Source organism: Heterocephalus glaber, unplaced genomic scaffold (genome assembly GCF_053883595.1).
Source record: "Heterocephalus glaber isolate CG9 unplaced genomic scaffold, H.glaber_assembly_v1.0 deba00001760, whole genome shotgun sequence".
NCBI lineage: Eukaryota > Metazoa > Chordata > Mammalia > Rodentia > Bathyergidae > Heterocephalus > Heterocephalus glaber.
In genome coordinates this window covers 8,205,248-8,222,502 of record NW_028258457.1, presented here as the reverse complement: position 1 = coordinate 8,222,502, position 17,255 = coordinate 8,205,248, and the positions used below count along the sequence as shown (strand labels likewise).

General features: G+C 56.0%; 1 protein-coding gene across 14 annotated transcripts in view; it reads left to right on the top strand.

Moving 5' to 3' along the window:
• The window catches only part of Dnm2 (dynamin 2), a 69,974-nt gene that overhangs the window by 49,719 nt on the left and 3,000 nt on the right, over positions 1-17,255 (top strand). For 5 of the 14 annotated variants that reach the window (XM_004865538.4, XM_004865533.4, XM_004865532.4 and 2 more), the window contains exons 12-18: positions 1,112-1,182; positions 4,069-4,120; positions 4,960-4,971; positions 8,355-8,468; positions 13,718-13,827; positions 16,147-16,258; positions 16,628-16,789. In XM_004865538.4, the coding sequence (XP_004865595.1) occupies positions 1,112-1,182; positions 4,069-4,120; positions 4,960-4,971; positions 8,355-8,468; positions 13,718-13,827; positions 16,147-16,258; positions 16,628-16,789 (633 nt within the window). Of the gene's footprint in view, positions 1-1,111; positions 1,183-2,334; positions 2,365-4,068; positions 4,121-4,959; positions 4,972-8,354; positions 8,469-13,717; positions 13,828-16,146; positions 16,259-16,627; positions 16,790-17,255 lie in introns of all 14 variants that reach the window. The other 9 variants (XM_087201616.1, XM_087201612.1, XM_087201611.1 and 6 more) reach the window with 3 other exon arrangements.

Here is a 17,255-nt window from a genome sequence, read left to right as displayed (position 1 = left end):
CCTGGGCCAACGGCTGAGGAGAGGCCGGCAGGGTTTGAGCAATGAGCGCATGTGCAGGGCTGGCCAGTGCCCCAGGCTGCACCTGTCCTGGCTGCACGTGGGGTGTGGAGGCCTCCATCTTCAAGAGTTGCATTTTCATACTCTCGTGTTGCCAGATTACTATGGCGCTTTTTGCTGGGTTTTTTTTTTAACATTTTATTCCCACTTTAAAACGAGGAGAAAGGTTGCAAAAATAATAGAACACCTGTTGGTTTGTTTGTTTTGTTTTGAGACAGGGTCTCTCTCTATGTAGTTCAGCTTGGCCTTGAATTCACTATGTAGCCCAGCCTGGCCTCAAACTCATAGCAATCCTCACGCCTCTGCCTCTCAATTGCTGGAATTTCAGGTGTGCATCACCATGCCCAGCTACTTGTGTATTCTTTATTTAGAATCAACTATTGTTACCCTTTTGCCCTTCTGCTTTTTCACTTGTTCTATGTATGTGTGTATGTGTTTTACAGCGTGGTATGTACATTAAACATGTGCATGTATATGCGAGAGAGAAAGAGAGAGAGAGAGAGAGCTCTTCAGTTTCAAGGTGGCACTACTAACGTGCCAGGATCTTGTCTGAAGTCTTTGCACACTAAATGAGGTACCCTGGTTCGGGGTGTCATTCAGTGGTAGGGCACTTGACTATCATGTACAAGACACCGGGTTCTATCCTCAGTACGGTGCAAAAGAAAAAGAAGGGGACAAAACAATGAAAAGCTGTGGCAGGCCAAATAATGTGCCCCAAAAGACATCTGTTTTAAAATTTGCAGACTTTGGAAGTTGTCAGTTTATGTGGCAGGAAAGGAGACAGGCAATTATTCTGGATCTCATTCCACAGCTTGGGAGCATGAGGTCCAAGGTCACAAAGCCCGTTGGAGGCTGACCCTCCGAGACTCCAGCCCCAGTAGAGACTCCCTGTGCTGGAGACTCCCTGGGAGCCAGAGCCGGAGCTGGAGCTGGGCTCCGGCCTGGGAGCCCTGCTGGCTCTGCGCCCCCTGCTGCCAAGTGTGGGAAGCATCTGCCTGCTGCCCCTCCTTGCTCCCCTGGATTCTGTCTTCATAGTGACTTCCTCTTTCCCCAGATTCTTCTTCTGATCGACATCGAGCAGTCCTACATCAACACAAACCACGAAGATTTCATTGGATTTGCCAAGTATGTACTTTTGGGGACTGTGCGGGGTGGGGCAGCAGCAGTTCCCACCCTCAGTGTCAGACCCGGAGATGGTGGAGTTCAGGTTCACTCAGAGGGCAGGAGCCAGAGGGTCCCCCACTCAAGGGTCCCTGGGTGAAGGACAAAGCCATCTGAGAATACCGGATCCCTTCCAGGCTGATTGTGGCCCCTCCTGGTGTCCTCACCCAGCTCAGGGTGAGCTGAAGGAAGAAGGGTCAGCTCTGTGGTTACACTCTGGTGCTGAACTTCTCCCTCTGCCACAGGACTCCCCAGAGGCTTTCATGCACCAGGGTGCAGCTTGTCTCAGACTCAGGCTACTCTTAGGGATGGGCACTCAGGTCTATCTGGCTTCCACAGCACCCGGCTGGGAGTGGGCTCTGGTTTAGGAAGAATGTAGATGCAAATCTTGGGTGTCATCCCTGATTCTGTCATTCCTGGGCCCTGCAGCAAGCCTGAGAATCACTGGGACCATTCTGGTGGCCTTAGCAGGTCTTCCTGCCCACGGCTCCTAGAACATCTGACCCCTTCAGCCAGCTTCTTTGTACCCACTTAGTGGAAGCTGCAGACCTCCTCCTGGGCATGGAGAGTAGTGGAGCAGCTGTTTTCTGGGCATGTGCAGTGCTGGAGTAACCAGCCAGACCTGGCCAGGTCCCCACCCCCGGCCAGGTCCCCACCCCCAGAGGAAGCCCAGACCTGCACCCAGCCAGTCAGGACGCAGTATGCTCACAGCCATGGTCGGGGTGTGTGTGTGTGGGGGGGTGGGATCCAGGGGTGACCTTGGCATCCTTGAGGAGGGCCATGGAGCTGGGGTCAGAGCTGTGCAGTGCTCTGGGTTGAACATTATCCATGCACTGAGTAGGGCTGATGGAGCATCTGTTCTGTGCTGGGCACATGTTAGATGAATGGAATGAATGAATGAATGGGCACGACATCCAAGCTCCGCCCCAGGGCCCTGGCGCTGGGTGTGCATGGGCAGACAGTGCTGGCCCCCTCTTTGTTTCACTGCTGTTTTCCTCACCGTGATGTCTCTGCTTCTCGCACTTCATCCACAGTTCCTTCTCACAATCTCTCCTGTTTTTCCTTTGACCACTCCACTCTTTCCTCTGGATTCCGGGGCCTTCCCACTCACCCCAGCTGTTACTATACTGAGCAGCTGGTCACCGGGTGGGTATTGCCTGCTGTGTGCCTTTGCCCTGGTGTGTGAATGGGGGCGCCCTGGCCGGGTGGCCCCAAGCCCCAGGGGTGATGTCCCAGGGGCCCACTGAAGAGCGTCAGAGCACTTGCTCAGAGCTGGGGCCGTGGCTGGGCCTTTGGACGGGACAGTGCAAAAGTACCCCTTGCCCCTTGCTCAGGGCTGGGGATGTGGGAAGGAAGGCCTAGAGGGCAGTAAGAGGTGATAGCATGGCCCTGCTGGAGGCCTGCAGGCTGCGTGGAGGGGCCAGGAGCCTGTGGGGAGTATCAGATGTGGGACTTGCCCTCGCTTGGTAAGTGTTGGCTTTGCAGATCCTCCCTCCTTCAGACACTGTTGGTCGAACTTCTCCCTGTGCTTCAAGGTTCTGGGCTTTACTCTGCCCTGTGTGCACTGCAAACAGCCAGAGCAAAAGCCCTAAAACAATCTCTTGGAATGTTAGGGGAAATACTGCATACAATTTAGCCCTCATTTTCTGTTTTTCTTCAGTAGAGAGGATTGAAGCCAGAGCCTTTGCACTGAACTACATCCCCAGCCCTCTAAAAAAAAATTTTTTTAAAAAAAATTTTGAAACTCATTAATTTGCCCCAGCTAGACTCAAACTTGTGATTCTCCTGCCTCAGCCTCCCAGAGTGCTAGGATTACAGGCGTGTGCTACCACACCTGCTCTGCCTCCATTCTTAATTTTCCTACCGTCTGGACAAAAGCCTATTCCTGTCTGTCTCTCTCTCTCTCTTTCTTCCTTATCCAACAGTCAACTTGAACTTTTAAGGCAAAACCCCTAGCAGCAGTCAACTGGTTTGCTGTTTAATGTTGTTCTCAAATTTCCAGCTAAAGCAAAAAGAAAATAAGATGGATAAGTAATAGGAGATGGAAACTGTTCACAGGTGTTGATGTGTTATTGGGGTAGAAAATCTATTAGAATCAATAAGGGGCGGAGGGCTGGGGATTTAGCTCAGTGGTTCTGGCACCTGCTTTCAAGCGCAAGGTCCCAAGTTCAATCTCCGGTACCAAAAAAAAAAGGGGAGGGGTGGAGTGGGAGCCCCTGAAAACATGGTAGCCTTTGTCTGTACCTAAATTAGCTGGGTGGGAAATAAGTGGGTAAAGGAGGAAAGAGATCTGGGACTGTAGACAAAATAAGGAACCTTGTTGAAACACACCCTGTTGGCCTTGGATGTCCTCCAACTTGGGTCAGGAGCCCAAGATGAGTGACGTTTTCACAGCCAGTAGCTGTCCCAATGTCTGGTCTCCAGGGCTGGATGGCCTTCTGGTTAGAGCAACCTGTGACCTGGTGTTGGGGTCAGGGATGTGAAGAGAGAGCAGGAAGAAGCCTCAAGTATCTGAGCCCCACTAGCCTGCTGTGGTTCCCCCTGCAGCCACCTCCTGGCCCCTCATGGGCTCTTCTGCACGTTCCAGGGTGCACTGTACTTAGGAAGGAGCAGGCACTTCCAGGATGGCGGAGACCAGGGCCTAGAAACCTCGGCTTAAAGAGACACCTTTTCTTGTTCTGTATACCCAAGCTCTTTCAGGCAGCGATTTGTACACAAGGGGCATCTCTGTGCCTGCAGCTGCTCAGTGGGCCCCCAGGGAACAAACCCCCATCTGGGCCACCAGGGCGTCTTGCTCCCCATCCCTCCTGCATCGCGCCCACATGCGCCCTCTCTGTGCTTTGGTTGCAGCGCCCAGCAGAGGAGCACGCAGCTGAATAAGAAGAGAGCCATCCCCAACCAGGTAGCTCACCCGGCTCTGGCCACCACTACTCCCAGGGGTGGGAGGGCACACCAGTGTGACCGTTTAGCACGTGGGATGCCCTGCCAGGAGCTGACCCCATGGCACCAGGCCACCTGCTCTGTCAGCCTCAAGGGTCTGAGTGCTGAAACTTTGGCAGGGCCTGGAGGTAAATGTCACACTCCAGAAAGCCTTGTGGACATCAAAGGCCAAGGTCAGGTTCTGGCCCTCAATGCAGGGGCAATATAGCAGTCACCTCAAGTGTCTGCAAGCAAAGGGGGTTTCCTGGCTCCTGCCCCAAGGACAGAAGGCCTGTAGATGGGAGCCATAGAAGGTGCATTACCACCAGCAGCTCAGGGAAGTCTGGGGTGTTTTGATCTCCATGCCCTGAACCTTGAGATCATGCCCCAGATAGAGGCCTTGTGAAATAAGATCAGCTTTATAAGAAGTTTCTGCCACCTTCTCCCCATTCTCCACATCAGGCTGGGCCAGGGCGGGGGCAGGGGCTCTGCTATTTATCTTGCACGATTGTAGAGCCTGATTGAAAAACAAAAAAGTAACCACTGCATGATTTGTTTTGTTTTTTGTTTTGCGCTTGCGTAGGTAATATGTATATTGTTGCTTTTTCATTTTGGGAGACAATAATGAATTAAATAATTAACACCATGGATATAATTAATAGCATGTCATTTTTTTTCTTTTGCTGTTTTTTTCCCCTGCTCATTTCTTCTCCCATTACTCTGCTTTTTCCTGCTTTTTCTTCGTCTCCTCATGTCCCTTCGTCTCTTCCTCCACTCGCTCTTCCTTGATTTGCCCACAATCCTAACTTTGCATTCTCAAAGGGGGAGATCTTGGTAAGTACCTGCTTAGTGCAGTATGAACATTAGAGAATCTTGTAGTGGTGGAGACTCTGCCTGCCTCATAACACCCCCCCCCCCAAATAACAACAAACTAAAACTCAAGCTAACCTGGAATCCCCATATTGTGGCTGTCACTGGACTTGGTGTTTCCTGGGTGTCTGCTGTCCTCACACAAACACTAACCTGACTGCTGCCTTTGTTGGGAGCTCAACCCCTCTAGCTAATTCCTGCCAGACTATCTGGTGTTCCATAGGTCAGGGATGGCAAATACCACACCTGCCTCCTCTCTCTTCCCTGCCTGTGGATGTGGATGATTTTGTTCAAGCCCTGCAGGAATTCATTTTTGCTGCTGCTGCTTCCTCAGGGCAGAAATCACTCACTGATCAGAGCAGGTGTCCTCCTGCAGAAACTCCTTCCTATGCCCATGGCAGACATAACTAATTGATCGAGCACTGTTCTCCTTGTTCCATCTCTCCCTTGCATGCCCATGGCAGGCATAGCTAACCAAACCTGGCATTCTTCCTTAATAGGCATGCCACCTGTCCCTCTTGTGTGGCTGATGTGACTAACTAAGATACTTTTTATTTTTCTACATGGTGTCCTTCCCTGTATCCATGGCAGGCCTGACTAATCAATCCAGGGACCTTTCCCCTGGATGCTAGCCTTCTGTTTCCAAGGATACTATGACAATTGATAAGGCCTTTCTGTTCCACTTTGCCTTTGCCTGGGACAGACATCACTAATTTGACCCTAGCGCTCTTTCCTGGCACTCTCAAAATTCTCACCACAGTGGGCCCAGGCATCTGCTACCCCCAAGGTGAATTGTATTTGCCATCCCTGGTGTAGGTAATGCCTGCTCCTTCTGCAGGGAGCCCTAGGCTGGGCCCAAAGAGTGGTGACAGGGTGCAAACTTTGTCTGGAAGGGAGTAGAGGCTGCTCCTGCAGCAAACAGCCTGTTTCGAGCCATCCCCTGCAGGCCGAAGGATGCTTTCCCACTACCAGCCGTTGAGGTCTGGGTAGGGCCCCCTGCTGCCCCCTGCAGAGATCTTTCTTCAGCTGAGGCAGTTTCGTGCCAGCTTGGGTACCCCTAGATCCTGATGCAGATAGAGCCAAAGTGCAAAGCCTGGCCACCTGGCAGGGGAGGCAGGAGGAATAGATCGGCCTTCAGCCTATGGTTCCCTCTTTGATTGTGCCTCTGTGTCTCCTTCCCCGCAAAGTCCCCATGTCCTTGAACAGTCTCCTCTCCCACACAGGCCAGGCCAGGTGCCTGCTTCCTCCCCCACCCCCCAGAGGTTTTGTCACCCCGGCCACATTGCCGTGAGTGTGGCCCGAGCGCCATCCCTGCCCGGGACCCTCACCCAGGGAGGAGGCAGGCCTGGCCTCCCCGTGGACTCAGCCGCGCTGCTTCTCGCATGCTGTCCGTGCCGCCCCAGGCAGCCCCCTCCTGTGTGTGCCTGCATGCCTTCCCTGGGTCCCTGCCTCGGGAGCCCCTCTCCCTCTCCTATCTCTCCTGTCCCTCCCTCACCTCCTTCTGAGCCCCTAGAAGGGGATGTGTCTCTTGGGCACTAACTAGCCTGCCCCCAGGGAGGCATTGTCCCCACTGTCTAGGTGGCTGGAAGGAAAGGGTGCTTTGGGGGGTCTCTGCCAGGCTGACCAGCACCCCTGCTCTGGGGCTTGGGGATGCTATTCCTGGAGCGGCTTCAAGCAGTGCCCCTGCCCCTAGCCATGGTGGTCCTGGCCACTGGGGCATGGTCAAGCACAACTACATCTGGGAGTATAGAGCCCCCAGATGTGGGGGAGCACCAACCCCCTGGGCCCCTATTTTCCCTCTTCCTAGGTGTCATTCAGTAACTGTACCCAGATCCATGAAGCTCTTACTCTGTGCCACACTGGAACTAAGACCCGTGGTGGACAGAGTAGAATGTGGCCATGGAGACCCACATGGCCCGGGGCTTCTGGGGCCAGAAGCAGGGGTTCCTCCCCTGGGTCCCTCACAAGTCGATCTCACCTCAGTATGGAAGCCAGCAGTGCCAATGGCGTCACCAGCCATCCTGGTTCACCTGGAGTTCAAGGGGGTTCCCAGAACATGGGCCTTTGCTGCTAACACCAGCGTGCCCTGGGAAAAAGCCAGGCTGAGTGGGTCACCTTGTCCCCAGGGAGGACACCATGCCCTGGCCGGTAGTCAAGAGCCAGTGGTTGCTGTCCGCTGGAGGCAGCTGCAGGATTCCTGAGCCCATTTGTCATCCAGGACTTGGCCCAAGTGAGGGATTCTAGCTGGCAACTTATGCTGTCCCCCGCCTTGGCAAGTACTTTGGTGTGGTCCTTGGGCCTTTGGTGGCGGCCTCTGCCTTTATGGCCTTCTGGGGCTGGGAGCCCACAGGCAGTCACTGGGGAGGGCAGGGCCGTGGCTGGTGGCTTGGTTGCGATCTGACAGCCCCGGGGCAAGGGAAGAGGTCATGAAAGCTGCCCACCAGTGAGTCGCCTGGGCCAGGCTGACCCTGAGAAGTCCCACCCAGATGACCAACCTCAGCCTTTCCTAGCCGGCTGAGGCCACACACAGCCCACCCTCCGAACTTGGCCTGCCTGCTCCTTCACGCGCTGGCCACTGCCTGCAAGTCCCCAGTCCCAGGGGTGAAGGGCTATGGTCCACTCATGCCTCTGTGTCCTAGGGGCCATGGGAGCATGAGAACATGGTCCCCCAGGCTACCTGCATGTAGCTGTCAGCTGAGTCCCTGTGCAGGCCTGGCTTCTGCCTCCACTCAGGTGACAGCCACAGCCCAACAAGCCCCACCACAGGGCCTCCCAGCCCAGGCTCCTGAGGTAGAATTTAGAGAAAAGTGCAGTGGCCAAGCCAAAACCAGGCAGGAGCACAATCCTCGCCCCTAATGGCCCTCTAGAGACCCCAGGGAGGTACTTCTTCATTCCCAGCTCTCAAGGTAGAAATGTCCCCCGACCTGGTGACCTAGACACAGATGCACTCACAGCATGGGTGACAGTGCGGGCTGTGCATGTGGAGCCTTTGCTGGCGGCACCCTGAAAGGAGAGTGAGGAACTATCCCGCAGTGTGGGCGGCTCCTCCATCCAGGGACAGTGGCCTAGAGGTGCGGGCTGAGGACTCCTTGGGGTACCTTGTCCACCCAAAGAAGGGCAGTTCCTCAGGTGTCGTATCCTAGTGCCGTGGGTCCTGGGCCAAGGACGCGCTGTCTGTCTGCTATCTGTCGAGCACCTTGCCATCTCCAGCTGGGAGCGCTTGGGGCTGGAGGTTTCTGTGTGCTGTGGGGCGAGGGTGCTGGCTGAGGTGCTGGGGAAGGTGGTGTGGGCAGCAGGGCGAGGTGGGTGCCGGCGCCCCTACCCCTAAGTGGCGCACTCCCCCCCAGGTGATCCGAAGGGGCTGGCTGACCATCAACAACATCAGCCTCATGAAGGGCGGCTCCAAGGAATACTGGTTTGTGCTCACGGCCGAGTCGCTGTCCTGGTACAAGGATGAAGAGGTGAGTACCCAGCGTGGTGGAGCAGGAGTGGGTGGGCACCACTGTGCTGCCCCCAAGCCTGGCATGAGGACCCCAGCAGTCAGGGCCGAAGGGCTGGGCCCTCAAGGTGGCCCGGAGTCAGGCTTGGTGGCCAGGCAGTGCTCAGATGGAGGAGATGGGAGGGCTGGGGCCAACACAGATTGGATGTGGACCCTTAGCCTCCCTCCAGAGCCACATGAGGGGTCGGGGACTTGGGTACACAGCCAGGTCACTGGGTACGTTGGTTTGGTTGCCTTGGCTTGGCCAGGCCCTGAGCCTGTCTGGCCTCAGTTTTCTTATCTGTGAAGAAGTGGAACAGTCCCTGCACCCATTGTAGTGCGTAGCACGGGAGTCTGGAAGTCTGCACATCCCTGCCATGGAGAGGAGATGGGGAGGCCTCAGGCAGTGAAAGCCACGGCACCTGTGGTGTCTCTGGGGGTGTGGGGGGTTCATTCATACAGCCTGAGGACTGCACTCTCCACAAACTTGTGGGTGGGGTGTGTGGCCTTGTGCAGCCCTCGCCTGCCCGGTGCGCGTTGTGTCCAGGCAGCTCAGCCAGACACTGCTGCCTGGCCACTTGTCCTCAGCGCTGACCCACCCCCTCCTGGTGGGCCCATTTCTGCATGTATGTATGTATTTGGGGTAGGCTCTTTTTGTTCTGTTTTGGTTTTTTGAGAGGGTCTTACTATGTAGCCCAGGCTGGCCTCAAACTCAAGAGGATCCTCCTGCCTAAGCCTCCTAAGTGCTGGGATTTCAGGCATACACCACAATACCCAGCTGTAGAACTCTGGTAATTGCTACATGGCTTTGAAGTCCATGCCCTCATGTCCCCACCCAAGGTCTCTAGCAGCCCCGGGGAGGGAAAGAACAGCCAGACCAGGTAAACCCAGGCTTCACTGGTCTCCTCTGGACAGAATCTGATCACACAGCCACTGAGTGTGGGGACAAAGCACCCAGCTAGTAAATCTAGCACTAAGAAAGTGGGCCAGGTGGGCATGGTGGTGCACACCTGTCATCCCAGCACTCAGAAGGCTGAGACAGGAGGGTCAAACGTTCCAGCCCTGCCTGGACTTAGCAAGATCCTGTCTCAAAATTCTTAAAAATGGGCTGGGATGTATCTCAGAGTGAATCCTCAAAGGAAAAAAAGAAAGGAAGGAAGGAAGGAAGGAAGGAAGGAAGGAAGGAAGGAAGAGAGAGAGAGAGAGAGAGAGAGAGAGAGAGAGAGAAAGAAAGAAAGAAAGAAAGAAAGTGGTTTCTGAGCATGAGAACTAGGGCCTGAGGTCTGGGGTTTCGTCGGGATCTCCAGGAAGGCACAGTGGCTGACTTGGCCCAGGCCTGTGGTGGTGAGGCCGGGCTTCACTGGTGACCTCCATAGCCATGCCGGGCTCTCCTGCTGGCAGGGATGCCGAGGTGCTCCTGAGCCCGCAGGCCAGGCCCAGCCTGTGTTCTCCCTGGAGGGGCAGGGAGGGGGCGCTGGAGTATTGTCACTGCCCTGTAGCCAGCTGGCCTCAGCGAGTAGGGGGGTGTTTACAAGGTCCCGTGCCAGGCATGCGAGCCAGGAGAAGCCACTGTCCCCCTTCCTCAGCAAATCCTGGGGCCCCCTTGGGTTGGCACTGCTGTCCCCTCATTTGCTAGGTGGGGACACTGAGGCCTTGGGCAGTGACCTGGAGCGCTCCGCCTGTACTGTTCCCCGAAGTCCAGATGTCACGCCAAGGGCAGGGTTGGGGTGAAATGGGGTCATCTTGCTCCTCCCTGTCCGGTCCCTGGAGCCTTTGAAGCCAGGCAGCCTCAGGGACCTTGTCAGGGTCTGTTTTGAGCCAAGGTGTCAGGGTCTGTTTTGAGCCAAGGTGTCAGGGTCAGCAGAGCTGCCACAAGAATTTCTGGGTTCCTGCAGCACCCCAGGCCCAGCGAGCCTGCGGGGTGCAGCAGAGGAAAGCAGTGCAATGTGGACCAGTCTCCTTGTCACGGCTGCTAAAGAAGCACAGGGACACAATCGTGGCTGCAAGTGGCTGGGGTGAGAGCTTGGGGTGGCCCTGTGGCCACTGGTCCCCTCTTCCCACCCTTACAGTCAGACCAGGGCTGCTCCAGGCATCTTGTCCAGGGGCACAATGGGCAGGGGCACCAAGAATGGACAGGCCCTGGGTCCCATCCCAAAGAGCTGAGGGTGGCGTCCTGCGTGCCTGCAGCTGGGGGGCAGGGGGTTCTGGGGTCCCAAGGACAAGAGCACCAAGCATTGCATGGTGTGTTATGGACCGGCCGCTGGGCCTAGGCCTGGCATGCGTGGCAGGGCAGCGTCTCTGGTCTGCTCTTTGTTGCCCCCGGAAGGCCCCGAGCCCCTGTGGGCCCCAGACAAGCAGGGGCAGCGCTGGAGGAGGGCCGGAGGCCAGCCATAGTGAGAACCAGGCGGGCCCTGGAAGGGGCCCTGTGTGCCCCAGACAAAGCAGGCAAGGTCCCGGAGGGGCCGGGGGGATGTCCTCTGTGGGTCCCCAGCCCCCACCCCAGGTTGGGATCCCAGCAGGCGGGGACCCGCAGCATCACACATGTGGTGGGCGCCTCAGAGAAGCCACAGCGAGAGACAAGAAGTTGGGATCTCTTTATTTCAGAAATAAACAAGGGGACGTTCATGTCGAGGGGTGGGAACAGGGAACCCTTTGGCCCGAGACTCCAGCCCAAGATCCCTCTAGCCTTTGCCCAGTGCCGCCTCCCACCCAGGCTTGTCTTGTCCACTCCGGAATCTCTTGTGGCATGGATGGTGGCGCTTACCTCCACGCCTGCCTTCCTGTGGGGAGCCGGCGGGGGCCCTCCCGACGCCGCTCGCCCGAGCCCAGCCTAACCAATGTGCAGACTACTGTACACCTGCAGAGCTTCCTGAACAGGTAGTCTGAACACTGGGGCGGCGGGGCCGGTGTCTGTCCCTGGGCCCCCGGCCGCCCACCAGCGCGCACTCCGAAGTCCTCCGCTCTGACGTGGCCAGGCTGCAGCAGCCTCACGGCTGGAGAAGACTGAGGGGAGGGAGCAGGGAGGCCGGCAGGAGGAGGCTTGGGTCTCTGGCCTCTGTGTGCAGGGGGAGGGCCGCGTGCACACCATGTCTGCATGTGCCCAGTACGCATGTGCGTGTGTGCGTGCCGGCAGCTGCAAGAAAGCAGCTGCCGCGTCCAGGAGGAATCACATTATAAACACTTCCAGATGTGGATGGCCCATGACTCAGTTACTTGGCCCCATCGGCAGCTGACCCGCGGCTTCCTGCCTCATGACACACGTGGGTGGGGACCTGGAGGCCCTTCCGGAAACTTCTGGGCAGGGCACAGACAGACCCAGCTTGGACCCCACATTCGCTCCCCAGCCCTGCCTGCCACCACCGCGACAGTCTTTCCTTTCCCCGCCCTCCCCAGGGCACCCAGTCTGCAGTCTGGGGTGGGCTGCATACCTCTGCCCTATGTCCTTGCTGCCCAGGACATGGCTGGGTGACCCTGGGGCTTCACTGGCATATATGGGGGCACTGAGCTTAGTGCTTTGCCACTTTGCCAGCCATGCACTTGTGTGCCAGCCTGTGCTTCTATTCTGCCTCCCTTCCCCCATTTTTTTTTGTTTTTTTAACATGGTACTGGGGATTGAACCCAGGGCCTTCACACAGGGCTACATCTCCAGGTGTTTTTTTTATTTTTAGTTTGAGACAGTGTCTTACTAAGTTGCTACATTGCCCGGGTTGGGCTCAAACTTAGTAACCTTCCTGCCTCAGCCTCACAGAGTGCTGGGATGACAGGTGTGTACTGGCCCCCTTGCTGAGGGGCCCCTCGACGTCCCCCCCCCATCGCAGTGGCTGCTCTTCTGTCAGAGGTGGCGGCCAGGCGAGGCTTCATTCTGAGGCCTTCAGCAGTACAGAGACAGCCACCTGAGAAGCCTCCAGAGACCACAGCCTGGCTGTGGCGGTTCCGTGCTGCATCACATCACGCTGTGTGTCCCTGGCAACTGGTTGCTGTCTCTGAGCAGTGTTGTCTTCAGCAGGTTGAAGGGGAAATTTCTACAAGCAGCTGCTGTGGGTCACCTGGGTGTGTCAGCTGGGGACTCTGGCTCTGCAGCCTGGTTTCCCAGTGTAGAAAACCAGCTCTTGGGCAGGGGTGTGGCTCGAGCAGAGTGATTGCCTGGCATACATGGGCCCATGGATTTTATCCCCAGCACTGTAAAAACAAACTACAACCCTTAAAAATGTGCATTTTCAAGCCGGGGATTTACCTCAGTGGTCCCACCGCCTGCCTCGAAAGCACAAGGTCCAGAGTTTGATCCTGGTACAAAAAAATTTTTAACAAAGTGCATTTTCCAGGCATGAGGAGACAGGCCTTAATTCCTGCTGCTAGGGAGGCTAAGTCAGGAGGATCAAAAGTTAGATCCAGGGCAATTTAGCAAGACCCTGTTTCACAAAATTAAGAGCAAGAAACCAAGTACAGTGGCACAGGCCTGTCATCTCACCACTCAGGAGACTGACTGAGGCAGCAGGATTGCTGCAAGTTCAAGGCCAGCCTGTAGGAAGACCTAAGTAGGAAGACCCTGTCTCAAAAAACCAAAAAAAAAGACAACAATAAAAAAAATTTTGTTTTAATACAAGAAAAAAGAAAACCTTCGTGCCATACCCACATACATATATTGGGGACCAGGCATAATGCTCCAGAAGGGGGCCAGCCCCCTTGGTGGCCACAGTAGCTGAGCCAGTGGTGACAGGGCCTGAGCCACCCCCGCTCTGTGACTGCAGGCCCAGGTCTCTGCCCCCTGGTCTCTCTGTGCCTCAGTCTGTAAGGGGCGGAGCAAAGCTGACTGATCCCAGCATCCACAGTGAGTAAAACGGATGGGTGCCCCTGTCCTCCAGGAAGTGCTGCCAAGTGAGCCCAGGGGACAGGTAGAGCCAGACCCCTAGATTGGGGGTTGGGCTCACCCCAGGACCCCCTCTGCACAATGTCCTGATACAGACAGGGAGCTGGCCATGTGGTGTTGGGCAGGGCACCCTGGGCAGAAGCCCTGGGCATGCAGAGGTCCTGGGTATGCAGAGGTCCTGGGTAGGAGCCACCTGGAATGTTGAGGCAGCAAGGGGGAAGCAGTGGCAGATAAACTAACTATGCAAAGACCCCGGTACCAGAAGCACCAGGGATTGGCAAGGCCCTCCCTGAGGCACCCTGCCGCACAGTGCTGCGTGTTGCTGGCCAGAAAGCCCCAGGTGACCATGTCCCTTTGGCCCACAGGAGAAAGAGAAGAAGTACATGCTGCCCCTGGACAACCTCAAGATCCGGGACGTCGAGAAGGGCTTCATGTCCAACAAGCATGTGTTCGCTATCTTCAATACAGAGCAGAGGTGGGGGCCCATTGCTTGTGGTCCTCCCTCATTTGCAGCTCTCAATAGCTTGCACTGAGCACTCACTATTGGGGGTCTCTGCCCTAGGGTTTCATGTTCTAGAAAGGGAATTGAAGCCAGGCACAGTAGCACATGCCTGTCATCCCAGTCCTCTGGCAGGCTGAGGCAGGAGGATCACCAGTTCCACCTAGCCTGGGCAGTTCAGTGGCTCAGTGAGACCCTGTCTCAAAACAAAAAAGGTTAGGGATAGATCTCAGTGTGAAGCTCCAGGGTTCAGTCTCCAGTCCTGGCAGAAGAAAAACAAAAAAAAGTTGGTGAGAAACATTAAAACGCAGTGGGCAAGGGGGGTGCGGAGGTCTGAGTGAGGTGAAGCCATGGAGGGTTCCCATTGGAGAGGCTCCCTGCTCGGGCAGTCACGTGCGCCCTCTGGTGGCTGAGGAGGGAACAGACTGGCCCAAGCAGGGCACCAGGGAGGGGGCTGCTCTAGATGGAAGTGGGGCCAAGGACACTGGGGGAGGGTCCCCATGCAGAGTCCAGGAATGAGCCCAGGGAGGGATCCTACAGGCCTGGGGCGTGGGGGCAGCTCTGGTCCAGTGCTTGCTGAGCATGCACCAGGCCCCCTTGTTTGATCCACAGCACAAGGAGGGAAGAAAGAAGGGACCCAAAGTCTTCTTATGGTTTCTAAGCCTGGAACCCTGCTGAGGAAGCTGTCCCACCTCCCTGAGTCCTGTGCTTCCCTACGCAGGAGGCTGATGAAATTGCCAATGTATCTCAGAAGTGGAATCAGGAGGGCCAGGGATTTAGCTCAGTGGTTTCGCTGCCTGTTGTGCACGCGCAAGGACCCGAGTTTGATCCCCGGTACCCCCCCCCCCCAAAAAAAGAAGTGAGATCAGGAAACCCAGAAAAATAGTAGAGGGAACAAGTAAAACATTTTCTTGTTTTGTTACATAAATCAAGTCTAAACTTTCCCATCAAGGCAAGGGGGCAGCTTCCCCAGCCCCCTCTCTTGTTCCTCAGCCTTCCTCAACACATGGGTTCTGCCTCTTGGTCCAAGAGAGCTGCCCAAACTCCAGCCATCTTGATGACTTCTCAGGCAGCAAAAAAAAAAGAGGAGAAAGAGCAACCCGGGTCTCATTTGGAGACTTTGAGGGCAACTTGACTGGCTTGGCCCCACCGGGGTGTAGGACAGGCTAGTGAGCAAGGCATGTGCCACGGACCCTGCCTACAGAACACTGTCCCCAAACACTGGGTCTATCCTATCTTGCTTCCAGCCTTGGCCCACTTCATCTTAGTGCTATCCTCTGACCAACATGAGCCTGACACTTCCCAAGTCACCTCTAGGAATCAGGCCACCATCTAGAACCCTGATTTGCAGTGGAGTAGTCACTGGCTACATGCAGCTATTTTCATGTGAATTAATTAAAATAAAATAAAATTTAAAATTCACTTTCTTAGCTGGGTCCAGTGGCGCACGCCTGTCATCCCAGCACTCTGGGAAGCTGAGGGAGGAGGGTTGCAAGTTTGAGCCCAACCTGGGCAACCTAGCAAGACGCTGTCTCAAAATTTAAATAAATAGGGCTAGGGATGTAACAGTGCAAAAGCCCTGGGTTTAATCCCCAGTGCTGGAAAATAAAAAGACATTTTACCAAAGCTTCCTGTGGCTGCCACATAGGACTGTGCAGATGACAGAAATTTCGGCTGGCAGGAAGTTCTAGTGGTCGTTGCCTCTCTAAGCTCCCTGCAGACCCCTCGCTGGGAGCCCCCCTCCAGAGCAGGGGTCATGAGACATGCATCTGGGGTTCCCAGGAGAACCTGAAGAGGATGGGACAGGAATTTTCCAGGGAAGGAGTCACCAGAGCCAAAGAAAACAGCCATGGGTGCTCCTACAACAGACCTTGCCCTGACCTTCACCACATGTGGTTTGTTTTGTTTTGTTTTTTGCAGTACTGGGGATTGAACTCAGGATCTTGCACTTGCAGGGCAGCCACGGTGCCAGTGAACTAACCCTCTGGCCCTGTTTTGGTTTTTTGAGACAGGGTCTCAGCCTTTGTACCCCAGGCTAGCGTCAAACTCGTGGCCATCCTCCTGCCTTAGCCTCCCAAGTGCTGGGATTACAGGCATGTGCCACCGCACCTGGCTTGCATTACTAATTTATGGGCAGTAGGTGCTGCATCTCAGCGACCGCTTAGCATAACGGGCCGTGTGGGCGCCATCCTGGAACCTGGGTTAGTGTCGAGTCCCTGGTCATGCAATGAGAGCCCTGGGTGGTCAGCCAGGCCTCTGATCGGGCCGCAGAGCAGCCCCTCCCTCCCGCCCCAGGAACGTCTACAAGGACCTGCGGCAGATCGAGCTGGCCTGTGACTCCCAGGAGGACGTGGACAGCTGGAAAGCGTCATTCCTGCGCGCCGGCGTCTACCCTGAGAAGGACCAGGTGCGGAGCCGCCCTGCTGGGTGCAGTGCCCTGCAGCCCACACTGTCCCCATCTAGGCCAGGAAGGACAGGGTCAGCGCTGGGGACGCTTTGCCAGGGTCGACTCTGCATGCAGAGCAGACAGGTGGTTGTCATCAGAGTCCAGAAAGTCCCCTGGCAGGGGCCACACAGGGACGTGTGTGGATGGGGTCCCGGCTGAGGGGATATGAGGGCTCTTCGCCCCCATGGGACAGGATCCCCCCAGCTGCATCCTGGGTCACCCAAGTCTGGGAGGCTCTGGCCAGGGCAGAGGAAGCTGTTGACAGAGACAGACACTCACCACCGTCACTGCGGGCCGTGTCCCCCTCATCCTTTCCACTCTATACTGCAGGCGGAGAACGAGGACGTGGGGCAGGACACCTTCTCCATGGACCCACAGCTGGAGCGGCAGGTGGAGACCATCCGCAACCTGGTGGACTCATACGTGGCCATCATTAACAAGTCCATCCGCGACCTCATGCCAAAGACCATCATGCACCTCATGATCAACAACGTGAGTGTCCACTTCAGCCCAGATGGCCCCAGGGCCCGGGAGGCAGTCAGAGGCTCTCGTCCCCTTGCGTCGGGTAACTGGAATCAACACCACAGGTGGACTTCCTCTAAGTTTTTATTCCTGCCTCAGAAAACCCTAGGAGAGCTGGGCATGGGGGTGCACACCTCTTATCCCGGCACTCTGGGAGGCTGAGACAGGAAGATGGCAAATGTCAGCCCAGCCTGGTCAACTTAGTGACTTAGCCCGACCCTGTCTCAAAATAAAAAATACAAAAAGGGAGATGGAGCTCCATGGTGGAGCATCCCAGATTCAAGTTAGTCCCCAGTACCAGAAGTAATATACAAGCAGAAAAGCGGGTTAGAGGACGGCATAGGAGAAAGATGGCCAAAGGAAGGGAAGATACTAGGAATGCGCTTTCTTAGACACTTGTGGGTCTGGGGCCTGGCTGGGGCCAGCATCCTGCCCC